The sequence below is a fragment of the Micromesistius poutassou genome, assembly GCF_964030765.1.
Source record: "Micromesistius poutassou genome assembly, chromosome: 16".
NCBI lineage: Eukaryota > Metazoa > Chordata > Actinopteri > Gadiformes > Gadidae > Micromesistius > Micromesistius poutassou.
Window position 1 is genome coordinate 15,866,924 of NC_140286.1, and position 19,110 is coordinate 15,886,033.

Here is a 19,110-nt window from a genome sequence, read left to right on the forward strand (position 1 = left end):
CTCTATGTCATGTTTCACTCACCAGATAGAAAGTATATCATATAACAACAATAACATAACTGCTATGTAATGAATAAGTCTGATATCTGCATGGTATGATCAACCCTGCCTACGCAGCAGAAGCCTCCTACCACGTGGTGAAAGGGGATCTAAACATGTTGCTGCTTGTGTGGGCTTTACTAATGAGACCATCAGTAGGCTACTCCATACCTCTTCAATGTGCTGCCTTCGGACAAAAGCTAGCTTAGCTTTAGCTTACGTGAGTTCACTGCTCAAGTTCATCGGTCTGAAATATCCAGCCTCACCGAGTATTAAACAGCGTAAGTTAGTGAGAACGACCGGTTGCTTTAACAATGAAGATACACCCTCAAAAGTGCAGGAATAATGTGAGTACATAAAATTCAACAAATAAGCAAACTGCTTTAAGTACTCCTTGACAGACAAAGTCAAGTTCGCAAACAAAAACAATGTGGTGAATGATTCACACCCTGAGTGAGCCCTTCCAAACAGAATCTCCCCCTCTCTCAAATTCATTCAATTTGGTCTCTTAAACACCCAATCAATAAAGAAATCACGCTTTACTGTTAACTCTAGCTCTTTCTCAAACACCACTGACAAAGAGCTAGATTTCCTCTGCTATACTGAAACTTTGCATATCCATCCGTAAATCAATGACTTTTAATCAATGACATAATAGTCATGTTACTTATATTAACAGTGTACTTAATGTAGGCTGTATGTTGGGTTATTTGTGCAATTTTGAACACACTGACACAATAATGTTTAAGAAGTAATCTGTGGAAGTTAGATGTGACATTTCAGTATTTTGAGTACAAAAAACGATTTAATGCAATTTGCTAATTCTTTTTGTAACCAACTGTATTGTTAAATGTAATATAACACAATACAGTGGTGCATCTATTCCAGGTTAGAAGGAGACTGGCTTGTAAACTCTGATAAAAGGAATAACACACAGACACAGTGAGGCACGTTTGACCTTTTATCTAACGATCAATCAGAATCAATCAAAGATTATTCACACAATACTAATAACACTGAACCTAAAACGCTGAACCCAAAAGAGGTCCACAAGAAAAATAACAAACTAAATAAAATGGGTACCCAGCAAGTCGGAGTGCACTCGATTCAATGAAGGGGGGGGCGTTCCGTTCCTACCGCTACGATACGATCAACCGTTCTTGAACAGGGCGGCAGGCTGCTTTAGCGTGGATCCGGGCTCTCCCAGAACGGGGGGGTACAAACAAGTCAGGACTTTCCAGCCGTTCACTTCCAATGCGAAGGCTTTTTTGTTCTAAGTATCGTCAATTCCTCCTCCGTATCTTCTATTTCTTCCGTGATATCCTTTTCTTCGTTTCTCTTCAAGTTTCTGCGTTCACTCTTCAATTCTATGTTCGCTCTTCAAGTTTCCACGTTCACTCCTCAATTCTATCCGTTCGCTCCTTCTTCAAGTCTATTTTCTCCCGTCTCGATCTCTCTCTCTCTCCTACACGTTCAGCCGAGAACAACTTCTCCCGCTCTCGCCGGTTCTGTCGCGCTGCGATGACGCTACCGCCTGTCGCATGTTTTGCCCTTTAGGGAGCGTCAACAAACACGGTCTCTAGTGAACCGTTTCAGTTAGGGCCGTCGGGAATATATACTGGGAAATATATATATCACAGATACACACTATATTATATATATTATAATAATATATATACATCATATATACGCACATACATAATATATATATACATATATCAGATACCCTGAAATAGCATGGGCTACATTTTGATTGGTCTTTCAGTAAACAGCAGAATTGAGAGTTGGTCCGAGCTTGGTGAGTTGAAATCTCCTAGTTTTAGGAGTAATTAGTCTACCTTAATAACCCTCTATGTCATGGTTCGCTCACCAGATATAAAGTTGATTGTATAGCAATAATAACGTAACTGCTATGCAATGCAATGATCAACCCTGCCTATCCATCAGAGGCCTCCTACAACTCATTATCGTCCACTCTGGATTACATTTGTGTGGAATACAACAAGGATTTAGTGCCTGGTTTTCATTGAACGACTGACGGTCCTTTATCATATCCGTCTTTTGGAATTGGAACATGCCTGATTGAGTGCTGCTGTGTTCCTTGGCTCATTGGTGTTAATGCTGTGGGACAGGATACCTTTTATAGTTTGGTAACCCTCACCTTAACCCCTCTCACCCATTTCTAAAGTGGTTAATCTAAATCTACATTTTGTTGAGTGGTCCATCATCTCGATAGGTGGAACTTGACCTGCCTGTGTGTGGATTGTCTTAGACAGAGACAAAGAAACCCACTCGGCAGGGCGGGATCTGACTGATGACGAGTTCCTGAAGGTGGCCCAAACGCTGGGACAGGAGTGGGAGCAGGCGGCCGTCCACCTGGGGCTGAAGACCAAAGATCTGGACCACATCAAGGCAGAAGAGAGAAATGTGACCATGCAGAAATACAAGATGTTGCAGCTGTGGCAGCGCCAAAGACCAGGAAAGGCCACAGCTCAGGACCTGCTGAGAGGTCTGGAAGACCTGGAGGAGCTACCGGTCGAGACTGGTCTGTTATTGAGAGGTAACGTACTTCACACACACACACACACACACACACACACACACACACACACACACACACACACAGGGGCGTCATAGTGGGGGGGAAAGCAGGACTGGATACGCAGGGCCCCAATGGGGTAAACCATGTCTTCACTAACTTTGAATTGGCTGAATGAAATGTTGAGTGATCTTTATATAAATAAATAGTGGAGGCTCACTGTCACCCCTTACAGAAGGCGCAAAAAACGTGGATTCCCCAAACAGTAACGCTGAGTGACTGATTGAGTGACTGATTGAGTGACTGCTAAAACTGGAGCGCTAATTTGCAAATGATCACATTGCAGCCTGTTCTGGTGGATTACGGCTGCAGTGTTTTCACTCAATTTCATGATCAATTCCATGAAACGTGACAAACATGATACATTATAGAGTCATGTTACATATATTAACAGTGTACTTCATGTAGGCTTTAACTTTACATGAAAAACCTGCCCAGCTCATGTTGAGAATTAATTTGGGTTATTTGTGCAATTTTGAACAAACCCTTGAACAATTATATTTATAAGTAGTACTTTGATATATTTTCCCATGACATGCCAGCAGGTGTGGTGTGATTAGCCGTTACATGCAGTTTTGGAAATCTGCCCCTTATGACATCACAAGTGGGCGTGTCCACCTAGATGTGTGCTGGATAGACCAGTCTACCAGATCGTTGCTCATCTATCCGTCACTCATCTAGGTGGACACGCCCACCCGTGATGTTATAAGGGGCAGATTTTCAAAACGGCTCGTAACGGCCAATCACACAACACCTGGTGGCATGTCATGGGACCTTTAATGCAATTTTCAAATTCTATTGATTTGTCTTTCAGAATATCTGAAAGAAGAAGAAGAAGAAGAAAGAAGAAAGAAGAAAGATCCAGAACTTGATTCAAAGTCTGGTGAGTTGAAATCTCCTAGTTTTAGCCGTAATTAGTCTCCCTGCATAACCCTCTGTCATGTTTCGCTCACCTGTGGTGCAGAAGAGGAGACCACTGATATGGTTTTAAAGCTGTTGTTATCCAATGTTTGATCTCCAAGCGACTCTAAATGCACTTGGATAAAACCAACAATCGTATTTGCATGTCCCAAAACCTCCCTTCTGTATTTCTACAGACAGCGGAAGTGAGAGTATGTCAGAGTCTGAGCTGTTCATGGACAGGATGCTCGGTGAGTTGAAATCTGAGTTGAAATGAGTCTCCCTGCATAACCCTCTATGTCATGTTTCACTCACCAGATAGAAAGTATATCATATAACAACAATAACATAACTGCTATGTAATGAATAAGTCTGATATCTGCATGGTATGATCAACCCTGCCTACGCAGCAGAAGCCTCCTACCACGTGGTGAAAGGGGATCTAAACATGTTGCTGCTTGTGTGGGCTTTACTAATGAGACCATCAGTAGGCTACTCCATACCTCTTCAATGTGCTGCCTTCGGACAAAAGCTAGCTTAGCTTTAGCTTACGTGAGTTCACTGCTCAAGTTCATCGGTCTGAAATATCCAGCCTCACCGAGTATTAAACAGCGTAAGTTAGTGAGAACGACCGGTTGCTTTAACAATGAAGATACACCCTCAAAAGTGCAGGAATAATGTGAGTACATAAAATTCAACAAATAAGCAAACTGCTTTAAGTACTCCTTGACAGACAAAGTCAAGTTCACAAACAAAAACAATGTGGTGAATGATTCACACCCTGAGTGAGCCCTTCCAAACAGAATCTCCCCCTCTCTCAAATTCATTCAATTTGGTCTCTTAAACACCCAATCAATAAAGAAATCACGCTTTACTGTTAACTCTAGCTCTTTCTCAAACACCACTGACAAAGAGCTAGATTTCCTCTGCTATACTGAAACTTTGCATATCCATCCGTAAATCAATGACTTTTAATCAATGACATAATAGTCATGTTACTTATATTAACAGTGTACTTAATGTAGGCTGTATGTTGGGTTATTTGTGCAATTTTGAACACACTGACACAATAATGTTTAAGAAGTAATCTGTGGAAGTTCAATTTCAGTATTTTGAGTACAAAAAACGATTTAATGCAATTTGCTAATTCTTTTGATTGGTCTTTCAGGAAATGTAACGCATACGCCTAGTCCTGAACTTGATGCAGAACTGTTAATGGACTACTCAAACAGCGGAATTGAGAGTTGGTCCGAGCTTGGTGAGTTGAAATCTCCTAGTTTTAGGAGTAATTAGTCTACCTTAATAACCCTCTATGTCATGGTTCGCTCACCAGATATAAAGTTGATTGTATGTGTGTGACCTGCCTGTGTGTGGATTGTCTTAGACTTTCTTCGAGACAGAGACAAAGAAACCCGCTCGGCAGGGCAGGATCTGTCCAATCAGCAGCTCCTGAAGGTGGCCCAAACGCTGGGACAGGAGTGGGAGCAGGCGGCCGTCCACCTGGGGCTGAAGACCAAAGATCTGGACCACATCAAGGCAGAAGAGAGAAATGTGACCATGCAGAAATACAAGATGTTGCAGCTGTGGCAGCGCCAAAGACCAGGAAAGGCCACAGCTCAGGACCTGCTGAGAGGTCTGGAAGACCTGGAGGAGCTACCGGTCGAGACTGGTCTGTTATTGAGAGGTAACGTACTTCACACACACACACACACACACACACACACACACACACATACACACACACACACACACACACACACACACACACACACACACACACACACACACACACACACACAGGGGCGTCATAGTGGGGGGACAACACCCCATTGGGGCCTGGGATGAAAAGTTGTGTTTTGTTTCCAAGTATATAATGTCGTAAATACCTTTTGAATTGGCTGATCTTTGTATATAAATAAATAGTGGAGGCTCACTGTCACCCCTTACAGAAGGCGCAAAATGGTTTATTCCACCGCTGCATGTGGATTCCCCAAACAGTAACGCTGAGTGACTGATTGAGTGACTGCTAAGCACTAATTTGGAGCACGATAGTCACGTCTTTCCCAAAGAAAGGGAAATCGGGGTCAGGTAAAAGAAAATAAAGAAAGGAAAGAGAAAAAATTTATAATCCTTACTGATTTCTTTCCAAAGAAAAGTGAGCAAAAAGGTTTGAGAACGATGGTTTATGAATGGTTTGAGCTAATCACTAGCCTGGCTATTGCCAGACCCAGCTCAGTCGTAGACTGCACGTTGGTCTGGGGAACCTGCTGTCCTTTTCATCAGCACAAGAGGCGTGATCAACGGGCCGAGTTCAACTGACTCTGTACACAATTGGCTGCTTGCCGTCACTTCCCTGTCGTCATTGTGTTAAACCAGCCAATAGCGCACCAGGGGGAAAAGCCAGCTTGGTGATTGGCTCCCGCAAAAACGTATCGAAACTAGAAAGAAATGTGTTGCTCTTCTCCAGACCCTCTGCAGGGCGGAGTCACATCACCGCAAAATGGGCGGGGCTACCCAGGCTAGGTAATCTCAGCAGTTGTTTAGATCAGTGGTTCCCAACCTTTTTCTTAAGGGACCCATATTTTTACCATTGTAAATTTTGGTGACCCCCCCCCCCCCCCCCATGAAAAATAAAATAAGGAACATCATAACTTCTTTTACATTAAATACTTTATTATATTTCAGTAATTTCATAACAGCATGAAACAATGAGGATAACCTGTCTATACTTCTTCAGAACTTAGGCCTATTTTTAAAAACACAATTTTCTTTATTAGGCCCTATATTTCAATTATTACCTGCTTGACTAAAAAAACAGCAACAGCATGAAACAATGAGGATAACCTGTCTATACTTCTTCAGAACCTAGGCCTAATTTTAAAAACACAATTTCCTTTATTAGGCCCTATGTTTCAATTATTACCTGCTTGAATAAAAAAACAGCAACAGCATGGAGCAATGAGGAAAAACATGTGTAAAATGACCACATAAACTTCAGAACTTGTACTAGGAACACATTTTTCGTTGTATTATGATCATCTTTTCATTTCACTTTCATACATACCAGGCAGCCTAGCTTTTAATGAGAGCTCTGACACTGTATTTCTTGAGCCAGTGATGGGATGTCTGGTGTGACTTTGGTAACAGCCAAACGAAAGTCACTGTGCACATCAAGTCTGTTGCGTGCCTTTGTTTTTATGGTGACCAGAGCGCTGAAAGCAGTCTCTGACAGGTATGTTGTGGCAAATGGCAAGATGAATCTGGTGGTTGCATGATGAGCAAGCCTAGGAGCGACTCCTGGCCCTTTCACAAGCCAAAACCGCTTGTATCCATGCTCATCATAGAATCGCTTGCAGAGAGAGTTGGACTTTATATCCATGAGCTCATCCTCAGCCTGGAGGTGCTCCACATCTTCTTCTTTAGCGAGAAATGGGTCCATCACCCATGCGTCTTTTGAGACATGTTCATTAATATCCGAAAAACGCGAGTGCATATCCTCTTGAAGCTGCTCCATGTGGCGGGTGAATTGTCTGGCCAAAGCATCAGATAACTTCCCCCCTGACTGTTGTTGTAGCAAGGGAAACTGTTGCAGGTCCCCCTTTCCCAGTTTATTCTTCCTGTACTCCACTTTACGCACAAACGCATCCACTGCCTCTTTGCACTCCATTACGTTGGCATCCGCGCCCTGCATGCATTTGTTTGCCTCGTTGTACAGACTGAATATCTCCGCAAGATATGAAGTCTTAATGAGAAACTCGTCGGTCATTTCGTCGGATAGTTTCTGGTTATGAACGGCTAAGAATTCACTTATTTGGTTTTTAAGTTCCATGAAACGCACCAACACTCTGCCGCGGGAAAGCCAGCGCACTTCGGTGTGGAGGAGAAGTGTCTGGTGCGCCTCATCCTCACACAGCTGTGCAAAGATCCTTTTGTTGACCGGGCGAGCTTTAATAAAGTTGACTATTTTGACCACAGTCTTTAAGGTTACGTCCAGGTCTTCACAGAGGTGTTTGGCAGCCAGTGCGTGTCTGTGTATCATGCAGTGAAACACTAAACAGTGCGGAGCCTTCTCCTTCAAACGGCTGTTGAAGCCCTTATTTTTCCCCATCATTGCGGCGCCTCCATCTGTGCAGCATGCAACTATATTTTCATAGGGAATATTGTGCCTTGTGAAGTACGTGTCGACTACACCGAAAATATCCTCTCCTCTTGTGGTGGCTGTGAGATTAACAGACATAAGAATGTCTTGTTTAAGCTCAGTTTCCTCAATGTACTGTACATACACAATGAGAATTGCTTCCTCTGCCACAGTGGTAGTTTCATCCAGCTGGATTGAAAACGGGCGTGTCCTGATTTTTTCAACGAGTGTCTTCTCAACGTTCCCTGCCATTCTGTCGATCCTGTCTTTCACTGTGTTGTTGGATAGTGGTACAGTCTTAAATTTGTTAGCCACCTGCGGTCCACACAGTATCTCAGCCATTTTAATGCACGCAGGTTTAATCAGTGTTTCGCCGATGTTGTGTGGCTTTTTGGCTTGGGCAATTAGGAGAGAGCACTCAAGGGATGCAACCGTTGCCTGCCTCTGGTCGCTTCCTGCCCTGAAGAAACTCTCCTTTATGTTTTGGGGCCTGCTAGTGACAACAAGCTCTCTTTTTCGGATGAAAAACTCTTTGGGTTTACCCACCGTCTCGGGATGTTTAGTTGTCTGGTGTCGCCTCAGCTTGCAGGGCTTCAAACTTTCATTTGCCAGTTTCTCGTGGCAAAATATACATTCAGCTCTAATTTTATCCATGGCTTCTATGAAGCCAAACTCAATATAACTTTCTTGGAAGCCCCTCTTTTTCTTTTTGACATTTTCCGCAGTCTCCTCTACCTGACGCTTCGCCATCTCTGCCTGAGCTCTGTTTACGTTGCTAGGCAATGGCTGCTGCACGAGAGGCGTTCACGTCACACAGGAATGCTCTGTTCCTCGTGATATCGGCCTATAACTTATTTGTTTACCTATTTAAATACACGAATAAATGTTTAATGTGGCCCTTGAATTTAGTTGATTTTGTCACATATATATGAATTAAACACTTACTCATTTATTTAACATTTTAATTACATTAAAATTATTAAACCCCTTAAAATGAAGAGGGCTTCGCGACCCCCCCTGGATCTTTGGCGCCCCCCTCTGGGGGTCGGGCCCCCCCGGTTGGGAACCACTGGTTTAGATTGAAGGCAGTCAGCGAGGAATCAGGCTTGGAGCATAACTGCATTGTATAACATGAATGAATCAATATCATAAATGAATCTGCATTATATCTAGAATGTCATGTGATATTGTCGTTGATTGTCATTGTCACTGATATCAATCCTGCACGTTTCATGCTTGTAGAGGGTCTGTCCTTCAGCAGATGGTGAGCTAGGAGATAGAGGACCATGGAGGGGAAGAGAGCGAGGGAAATGAAGGCTGCTCTAAGGGTTAGGAGAGGACAGAAGAGGAAGGGGAATAATGTCAGGCCACTGCAGAACAGGGTTTAGCAGTCTGGATGAAGCCAGCCTGTGGTTCCCAAACTTCATTTGTCAGGCCCCCCCTTTGCTAAAATTCATGCATTTTTTACATTTGTGTATGTGAAATTAGATGTGAAATCTTACAAATAATGAAATCCCCTCAACGTCAGAAGTAAGGGTTCGCTCTGGAACCCAAAGGAGTCCACACATTCCATTTATGCAGCTTTGCATGTAAAGTATTTATATATATATATTTTTTTTATATTTGCCATTTCTCTTGATTTGTCTTTCAGGACTTGAACATAATCAATTAATAAAATCTAAATTTGTTAAAAAGAAGTGGTCATGCAGCAGCGGACCGGGGAGCCGTCCTGGTGCCATGTCCTCCGCTCTGCCCCTCAAAAGGCCAAAAAGTGACGCTGGTGGTGCGCCGGGTAAGTCTCCTAGTTTTAGGAGTAACATCGATCACAACTCTCTATGTCATAGTACTTTCCTGTGAAAACACCTTGCACAAACCAGATAAATAATAGATAATACATAATAAGACCTAATTTCATGATTACATACTTACATATCTGTTGGGGATTCTGGGATATCAATTCTAAATCAACGGTCTGTTTGGAACATGTTACCATACGCACGACTGAAGTCTTTTTCAAGTTGTCCTGCAGTGATTCAAAAGTGAGTTGACCACGGATTGCCAACTCAAAAGCAGGTGTAAAAACTTAAAGGAGTCATGAATAGTGCTGCAATTCATTATTTCTTAAAAAAAGGATCAGCTTAAGAAAGAGTGTGGTTCAGAAGAGCAGCAGACACACTAGCTAACTATTGAGGAGCATGAGCGTGTGAAGGTCATCTGCTCCAGCCCACCCATGGGATGTCTTTCAACCTGGTATTCCACATGTTAGTGTCACGCAAATGTTCTATTGTTTCATGAATGCTTCAACTTCTTTTGACCACATTGTAATTGCTTTGTGATTTAGCAATTGCTAAATGCCTTATTGAAAAATCTGTATTGTGTTGAAGCCCCTGCCTCAGCTATCGCGTTCGCACGCCGTCATTTTAAATTGCCTTTTGATTTCTCTTCCAGGGGAGCTTCAAAGGATCCGTTCTGAATTTGTGCAGAGAGTTTCAGACCCAGTTATCAAAGGTCTCCTGGATGACCTTTTGGAATATGACGTGTTGAGTACTGAGGAGAAGGACTCAGTGATGGAGGAGCAGAGGAATAAAAAGGACATGGCACGTTGTCTGATCGACATGGTGATCGGAAAACGGGAGAGAGCAAGTCGGATAATGATTTATAGTATAAAGGAGAGGGACCCTGACTTATACTCAACCCTGGGTCTGATCTCTTCTCTTGCTGGTGTGGGTGAGTTGTGACAATGAATGTACTTTTTAAAGAAACTGTCAGTGCCGGATTGGTTTTGACAAGAGGGGAGCTTCTTTGTCCTTTAACCCAGCGGCCCCTGACCATCTCTTACGCCACAGTACTATGGTACTATGTCAGACAATATTTTCGTGGCCCGGGGGTTACTCCATATTCTGGTACCCATTGTAAAGTGTGACACTAGGGGTCATTGTTGCATATTTTCTGCCCCATGCATGAGTGTCAAGATAAGACAGGCATGAAGTCGTTCACGTGCAGAAACATGCACGTGCCTAAAGTGTAGACTGAGTACACTGCTGATGTGGTCGTGAGCTATCGCTCAGTCGGGATAAGGTTCAATCGTTCTTTTGTACCGGCGATCGCCCGTCGAGTGGCTGAAGCAGAGCGGTGGATCTGCCTCTGTGGTGGCGTCAGGGCTCTTTTTTAGTGACACACAGAAATGTTAACCCATGCATTTTGAATGGGAGCGTCTCTCTGACTTTTTCAACGACATTTGAATGTGCGATATTTTTGACCTCAGAAGGGCTATAACGGCTATAACATGTGACATGCCTACGTGTTTTTGGCCAATTCTTTTCAATGGGCCTGCGTCCACGTCACGTGATCCCCCAGTTATCGTATATATATACATTTGCCCTTGTTTACGGCCGATGGCCATTATTTAATTTTCTGTAACATGCATGCATATATCTGGTGAGCAGAGTCGCTCACCAGCTTCCGCAAAAGACTCAAAACTCACCTGTTCAGAGTTCACCTGGACTCTGCATAGCCACATGTCCCCCGGCCCGCCCACTATTGTCTGTTGGACGTCCTGGCACTTAATGTACGCACTTAAAACCTAGATGAGGATTCATCACCTCAGTAGTGCACCTCAGTCATTTACGAATTTAAAGATAAATGATTCAGCCGGCTTTTACTCCAAACAATAGCTCTGCTCCCAACCCACTCGTAGCTGCCGTAAATTGTGGTGTTGCCGTAAACAGAACCTCCCAGAGTGCCGTCAAGGCCATGAGTCCCTCATGTGTGAGGGCTTCTTGTTCACGCTCTGTGGGTATAATAATTCAATTCCATTCAAATCACTTCATTCATCCTCAAGGGGCAATTTAAAGGGGGAGCATGACAGTAGCTAAAAAAAGAGACGTAATCAACAAACACAAGCAGCACACACACACACTGCATAATCAACACACACGCATCGCAACACACACACACACACACACACACACACACACACACGCATCTGTACAGGGGGAGAGTGATACCCTGGTAACTCAATGTTTTTCTCCACACTTATTTGATTCATATAGCGTGAAGGCAAGATAAAAATTCAATATTATCTTTTATTTAAGTTTATAAATGTGTCTTTCAGAACACGTAACAAATCAAGTTGATGGTCCGAGTTCTCCAGGCAGCAGCGGACAGGGGAGCTTGTCGGACTGTGAGCTGTCCAACCCTCTGGACGGGAGAGCTGGGAGCGCGCTGGGTGAGAGAGGAATGAGTCTGCCTGCATAACCCTCTGTCAAAAGATAGTAACATAAGACCATTGTTCTGAATACGTAGTTCATCTTTTGATCAAGTATGGACGTTAGACCTTGGTTGTGATCCGGTGCATCCGATCACAAACATCAAACTGAAGGACGAGTGCCTCCTGCTTTGTACTACACGTCCATGTGACACTTGACGCTTTTCAAAAGATTGACCACCGTTAGTGGTCCACACAGGCTGGACCACTAACGGTCCTTCCTACCCAGAGAGTCCTCTACTGCTGAACCTCTGCCCACTTCAGGCCAAGTGCAACGAGCTGTACTACAAAGAGCCGTACCCCACGGTACCCGGATGTGACGCAGTAGTACAGCCTCAACCTGCGACCTAGTCCTGCTCTTCTTTCTGCCACCCGCCAACTCTGGGGAGAAGATCTCCCTGGGTGCAGGGCCTCACCACACACACACCACCTTAGTATGGAGCCAGGTCTCTTTAAGGTCCTATTGACATCCAGGTGTTAGCAATCAGCAGCCACTCAGGAATGTCCACCCACATGTTTGCTGGATCAAGTGGGAAAGTAGGGGACCCTTTATATGAAGTGTCTCCTAGAATTTCTTTTTATATTGATATGCGTCAGTAACTACTCTGGAATCACCTGTGAGCTGCTCAGCTCCCATCAATGAAAGTATACTGACTCAACACTAGCACAGAACTTATTTTAGAGACTTGGATTGCAAATGAGATCAGCACAAGTTGTAGGGAGGATATTTTTATTCAAATGGAATTACAAAATATATAGTTGCCACTTTTAGGAAAGAATGTCAAGAGTATAAAATATCAAAGTTAAAATACCCAAGAACTTTAAGCAACACATTTCCGGGCATTTCTTGCAAAGCCAGCATGAAAACACAAACCATGCGTTGATTAAAACAGTTTATTCAGGCAGCAACAAGTGTTGGGACACTGTCAGGCAGACTTGCGATAGCGACTTTGTTGGTCCTCATGCTCTCTAGAGGACGGATACAAATTCAAAGTCAGTACATAGTAAACATGTGCGCTAGATGATTAGAAAGACATTTTGATAACCAAACGTAAACTAAAATGTCTACAATAGGACTTGGCAACATGGGACTGCTTGTTGTGGTTAATGAAATGTGGCAATACATTGATTATGGTAGCCTACTGACACGTGAACTATTTAAAGACTCATCTTCAGGCCATTAAGCTGCTTATCCATGTCAATGCAGTTTTTATCAATAAGGACATTATAGCGGCAAACCCTAACTATATGCAGGTGAGAATACTGAATGGGGTGAAGGTAAAAATACATCCATCCCTCCAGGCCAGTCTGGTATCTGCATGACTACCCAATGTCGAACCACCAACTCTAAGCAGATCAGATTTCAATAGTGAAATACTTTAAGGGCTTTCAAACCAGGAATGCGGTTGACAGGACAATCCTACAGGCAAGGCAGAGAACAAGCAAATCATTTAAATTAAAGCAACTACAAAAGACCAAGTTGCTAAAAGGTAACAAAAAGCAAAACTGTGGCTTCCAGGACCATAGGAGTGACTGTACCTAAAGACGAGTGTGTCAAAGTCAAGACCGCAAAGTCCCCTAAAAGAAGTCTGATCATTCCACAAGCATGGCCTGCCTCCCAGTACCATGGCCACTCGTCTGCTGCATGTCAGACAAGAGTGCTGCTGGACCAGAAAAGAACATCAAGCGTGGCTGGGACCAGAAGACCTTCAGGGTAGGGTACAGTATGGTACTAGAAAAGTGTGGTATGGTACATCAAAGTGGGATTGGAGCAGGTCATCATGGAACATTAACGTGGGATTGGACCAGAAGAGCATCATGCATGGAACATCAAAGTGGGGCTGGAGCCGAAGACTCTAGGACCTGAAGACTCTAGGACCTGAAGACTCTAGGACCTGAAGACTCTAGGGCCTGAAGACTCTAGGGCCTGAAGACTCTAGGGCCTGAAGACTCTAGGACCTGAAGACTCTAGGACCTGAAGACTCTAGGACCTGAAGACTAGGATCAGAGCACAAGAACCACCAGAGCAAAGTGGGGGTCAGGCTTCACCATCCTGATTAAAACTATGAAAGAAACAGTTCTTTAGGATACTGACAAACATCAGCTACAGCTGAACATTGTCCTGTAGGCCCGGGTTCTGCTGAAGAGTTCTCCCCATGCCATAGCGGCTCCCAAGTGTCGCCCTTTCACAAAAGACGCTTCAGTTTCCCCTTTCTGTTGCCATGGTTACCAGGGTCTCAGTGCACACGGTGGAGGTAGTCGTTGCTCTGGGGGGGCCACAGGGGGCCCCCCCACGAGTCAAGACAGTCACCTCGTCAAACACAAGTCGTACAAAACATACACATTGAAAAATACATGGAGCGTTAACAACAGCAAGTTTAACAGGAAGTTAAATTTTACTCTCAAGTGACAAAAAGTTATTTTGATAAACGCACTATTTTACCACTATAACAAAAACAAATTTAGGGACTAAGTGGCCAGTACTATAGAGTGAAATTACAAGTCCATAGGAAGTTCAGAAGCCATGTGTGCAGTGAACAAATACACAATAAGGCCAACCTCAAAAGCCCAAATTACATCTACACACCTCTATCCATCCAGCTCATGAAATAAGTACGGGATTACTCACTGCAACGTCACTGTCAGCAATGAGTGAAAGGAGACAGAATCACCGACCACAGGAACACTAAGAGAAACAGAAGCCAGCATTAAAAGTAAAACACATGACTCACCAAAGAATAAAACAGTGGAAGACTTACCAGCTGGGTTAAGCAAGAGGCAACCTACACCAACAATGGAGGCCAGTGGATAAACTCAACCACCCCAGCTGCGTCTAATTTAAATGAGTGCCCAACTGCATCGACCAATCATGGTCCCTGGACGCAGGTGAGAGGGCATGGCATCAATTAGCTTTCAAGCGAGCTGATTGGTGCTGCTACACTGGGGCTGAGAGCATGTCTGATAGACATAATGTAATCACAAAGGGCTCTGTCACAAAGGGCTCTCTGTCTGTCTGGCCTGTGATACGTGGATGTGACCGTGGCCTGTGATAGGATGATGTGACCGTGGCCTGTGATACGAGGATGTGACTGTGGCCTGTGATACGTGGATGTGACTGTGGCCTGTGATAGGATGATGTGACCTGTGATACGTGGATGTGACTGTGGCCTGTGATAGGATGATGTGACCTGTGATACGTGGATGTGACTGTGGCCTGTGATAGGATGATGTGACTGTGATAGGATGATGTGGCCTGTGATAAGATGATGTGGCCTGTGATAGGATGATGTGGCCTGTGATACGAGGATGTGAACGTGACCTGTGATAGGATGATGTGGCCTGTGATACGCGGATGTGATTGTGGCCTGTGATAGGATGATGTGGCCTGTGATACGAGGATGTGAACGTGACCTGTGATAGGATGATGTGGCCTGTGATACGAGGATGTGAACGTGACCTGTGATACGTGGGGGAGAGTCGTGTGTGGGGGGGGGTTTTCTCACAGGACGTCTCCAGATATCAATCATCACGTCAGCAATGACATCGACTCAGCCAGGGACGAGCTACCTCCACGCCCACTCTCTCTCTCTCTCTCTCTCCCTCCCCATGTCTCTGTCTGTGAGAGAGAGAGAGAGAGGCTGGCAGTATGTCCGTATCAGACTCTACGAGGGTGAAGATAGAGAATATGTTATGAGTATTTTTCTCTCTTTCCCGGGACTGAGAACCGAAAGAGTCTGTAGCAGAGTGTCTCTATAGGGGGTGGAGTCTGACTCTATAGGGGGTGGAGTCTGACTCTATAGGGGGTGGAGTCTGACTCTATAGGGGGTGGAGTCTGACTATAGGGGGTGGAGTCTGACTCTATAGGGGGTGGAGTCTGACTATAGGGGGTGGAGTCTGACTCTATAGGGGGTGGAGTCTGACTCTATAGGGGGTGGAGTCTGACTCTATAGGGGGTGGAGTCTGACTATAGGGGGTGGAGTCTGACTATAGGGGGTGGAGTCTGACTCTAGGGGGTGGAGTCTGACTATAGGGGGTGGAGTCTGACTATAGTGGGTGGAGTGGGGGGTGGAGTCTGACTATAGGGGGTGGAGTCTGACTCTATAGGGGGTGGAGTCTGACTCTATAGGGGGTGGAGTCTGACTCTATAGTGGGTGGAGTCTGACTATAGGGGGTGGAGTCTGACTATAGGGGGTGGAGTCTGACTATAGGGGGTGGAGTCTGACTATAGGGGGTGGAGTCTGACTATAGTGGGTGGAGTCTGACTCTATAGGGGGTGGAGTCTGACTATAGGGGGTGGAGTCTGACTATAGGGGGTGGAGTCTGTCTCTATAGGGGGTGGAGTCTGTCTCTATAGGGGGTGGAGTCTGACTATAGGGGGTGGAGTCTGACTATAGGGGGTGGAGTCTGACTCTATAGGGGGTGGAGTCTGACTATAGGGGGTGGAGTCTGACTATAGGGGGTGGAGTCTGACTCTATAGGGGGTGGAGTCTGACTATAGGGGGTGGAGTCTGACTATAGGGGGTGGAGTCTGACTCTATAGGGGGTGGAGTCTGACTATAGGGGGTGGAGTCTGACTCTATAGGGGGTGGAGTCTGACTCTATAGGGGGTGGAGTCTGACTCTATAGTGGGTGGAGTCTGACTCCAGCGGGTCACCATTGACACCAGTGCTTGATGACCAGATAGTAAACTGTGCTAGAACCCTTTGAGGTCTGGTCACCATGGATACCCGGGGAACCCCCAGACCCCAGGGGAACCCATCGACCCCGGAGAACCTTCCAGAAGAGCGCCGGGTTCTGAGGGTGGAGAGCGGTTCACCTGCCGGCCCTCTGGCTCGTTACATCTCCACCTCTTATCTTAACAGTCCATTATTTCCACGCCTGGCGGCTCAGGAGGACAGAGGCTCCGAAAAACTCTCTCTCCACATCTCACTTGATTGACAGCTGCGGACAGCACAGTTCTGTCCAATCACGCACCGTCCGTCCACTGGCAGGACAGGTGACGGCCCAGGAAGCGCCCATGTTTGGACGGACACGGCCAGGCTGGCTAATCAACCCAATCGGCTCTGTCTGCAGAAGGACCCGGAGAGGAGTTGAACTGCCAACCCTTTAGTGTGAGGCTCAGCGGAGCGCGGCGGAGAGAGAGAGAGAGGGAGGGAAAGAGGGAGAGAGAGAGAGAGAGAGAGAGAGAGAGAGAGAGAGAGAGAGAGAGAGAGAGAGAGAGAGAGACAGAGAGAGAGAGAGAGAGGGAGAGGGAGAGGGAGAGGGAGAGAGAGAGAGAGAGAGAGGGAGAGAGAGAGAGAGAGGGAGAGAGAGAGAGAGAGAGAGAGAATAATAATTAATAATAATTGAACAATCTGAATTACTGTATCAATGAACTAAAGATACAATAAGTGCTGGTTATTGATTTAGAAATCACTTTACTTTACTTTACGTTCAACTCTTGCTCTGCTGAAGGGGGACCCGTTGAGGAGAAACCAGCGGACCCTGAAAGGACGGACGTGGACGTTAACGCGCCCGGCAACGGCAGTGATGTTGACGTTAACAACGTGAAGCCTCCGGTTGGTCAAACAGGTAACGGTAACATCACCCAGCAGAACAAAGACAAGTTCCAGGCTAAAGCCTTACTTTTAATGCCATTTGCAAATTCTCTTGATTTGTCTTTCAGGACGTTGGAATCATATAAAATGGTACTTTTTAAAGAAGCAGTCATTCAGCAGCAGACAGGCTGCTCACCGCAGAACGCCTAAAGGGGACGGTGCGCTGGGTGAGTTGTCTCCTAGTCTCAGGAGTAATAAGTGTACCTGGATAACCCTCTGTCATAGTTCTTCCCTGTCAAAATACATTTCACACACACCAGATATATAATATATATCATATGATAACATAATGAGAGCTCATTGTATAAATACATACTTCATTTTTTTAACTAGGTCAAAGGTGTGTGGCTTTCTGGAATATCTGTCGGGGATTCTGGGATACAAATTCTAAACCATTGCTTGTTTCCAACATACTTCGCATGGCATGATATTTTCGAATACAAACTTTTTTCTGGAGGTTGACATTTTCTTGAACCCACCAGACTCCACACATTCCATTTCTATCGCTTCTATAGTTTACTAAAACAAATCGGTCACACGCTATCTCTAATCTGGTGGCAATGATGTGAAACGGATTCATTGAATGCTTCGACTTCTTTTGACCACATTGTAATTGCTTTGTGTGCTTGTGTGTGCGTGTGCGTGTGTGTGTGTGTGTGCGTGTGCGTGTGTGGTTCTAGATGACTAAAGAAACAGGTACATAATATCATATTATAATACAAAAGACTGATGTAAAAGCAGCACACTGAAGCAGTCTTATCTGGCTGTTCAACTCTAAAACCCTCCTGGTCTCTGATGCAATCCAACATTCATCAGTTAAAATATACATGAAACACGTCAACCCCTCAGATATTAAAGACCTAATATGTAACATTTAGATTAGATACAACTTTATTAATCCCCCATAGGAGAAATGTGTTTGTTGCAACAGTCCAGCAGCAGTGGAAATACACAGGATAAAATTAAAGAATTTGTTTAACATTAAAACAACACCTTTTTTTATTGGAATTGCGTCCTATTACATTGCGATGATTTTCAAATTATTATTTATTTATTTTTACGGATCTCCATGATTCACACTCGTCATGTTCTCAGGTCGGAAAATCTGGAAAAATCACATCCCTGTGGATGGTTCTGATTCTGGTAAGAGTCGTGGTCCTTCTGGTTCTTCTCTCTGCTACATAACTCCAGGTTTCTCAATACCTCCTTCTCACCCGTCTTTGTTTTTTGTCTTTTTGCCAGACGACGAAGATGATAAAGGGGGTGAAGGTGAGCAGTGTCACTCTTCCATTGAGCTTTGAGTCTCAATGACGAGGTGATCTGACAACAGAAGTATTTCACTGGGGGTTCAAAAATATATATCCAGGATCACTGAGCCAGGAATGCTGCCTGCCAGTGTATCATGAACTGTTATTGGAGGGCTTAATGTACACATTACTCTTACACTGGACATGCTGTCGGTTTGGTTATTGACAATAACTATTTATCATGACAGAGGAGATGCACTTCAAGCCACAATGTGAAAAATGCAAAGCAGCTCAGCAGGTGAATTTAAACAAAATGAATACCT

General features: G+C 44.6%; 1 protein-coding gene across 2 annotated transcripts in view; it reads left to right on the forward strand.

Moving 5' to 3' along the window:
• Positions 1–19,110, forward strand: part of LOC311361379 (uncharacterized protein) — a 46,004-nt gene that overhangs the window by 8,335 nt on the left and 18,559 nt on the right. For both annotated transcript variants that reach the window (XM_084481540.1, XM_084481541.1), the window contains exons 4-16: positions 2,312–2,599; positions 3,453–3,521; positions 3,736–3,789; positions 4,707–4,796; positions 4,923–5,222; positions 9,328–9,468; positions 10,125–10,403; positions 11,791–11,903; positions 17,394–17,514; positions 17,609–17,707; positions 18,636–18,683; positions 18,783–18,809; positions 19,036–19,085. In XM_084481540.1, coding sequence (XP_084337666.1) covers positions 2,312–2,599; positions 3,453–3,521; positions 3,736–3,789; positions 4,707–4,796; positions 4,923–5,222; positions 9,328–9,468; positions 10,125–10,403; positions 11,791–11,903; positions 17,394–17,514; positions 17,609–17,707; positions 18,636–18,683; positions 18,783–18,809; positions 19,036–19,085 — 1,679 coding nt within the window. The remainder of the gene's footprint in view (positions 1–2,311; positions 2,600–3,452; positions 3,522–3,735; positions 3,790–4,706; positions 4,797–4,922; positions 5,223–9,327; positions 9,469–10,124; positions 10,404–11,790; positions 11,904–17,393; positions 17,515–17,608; positions 17,708–18,635; positions 18,684–18,782; positions 18,810–19,035; positions 19,086–19,110) is intronic.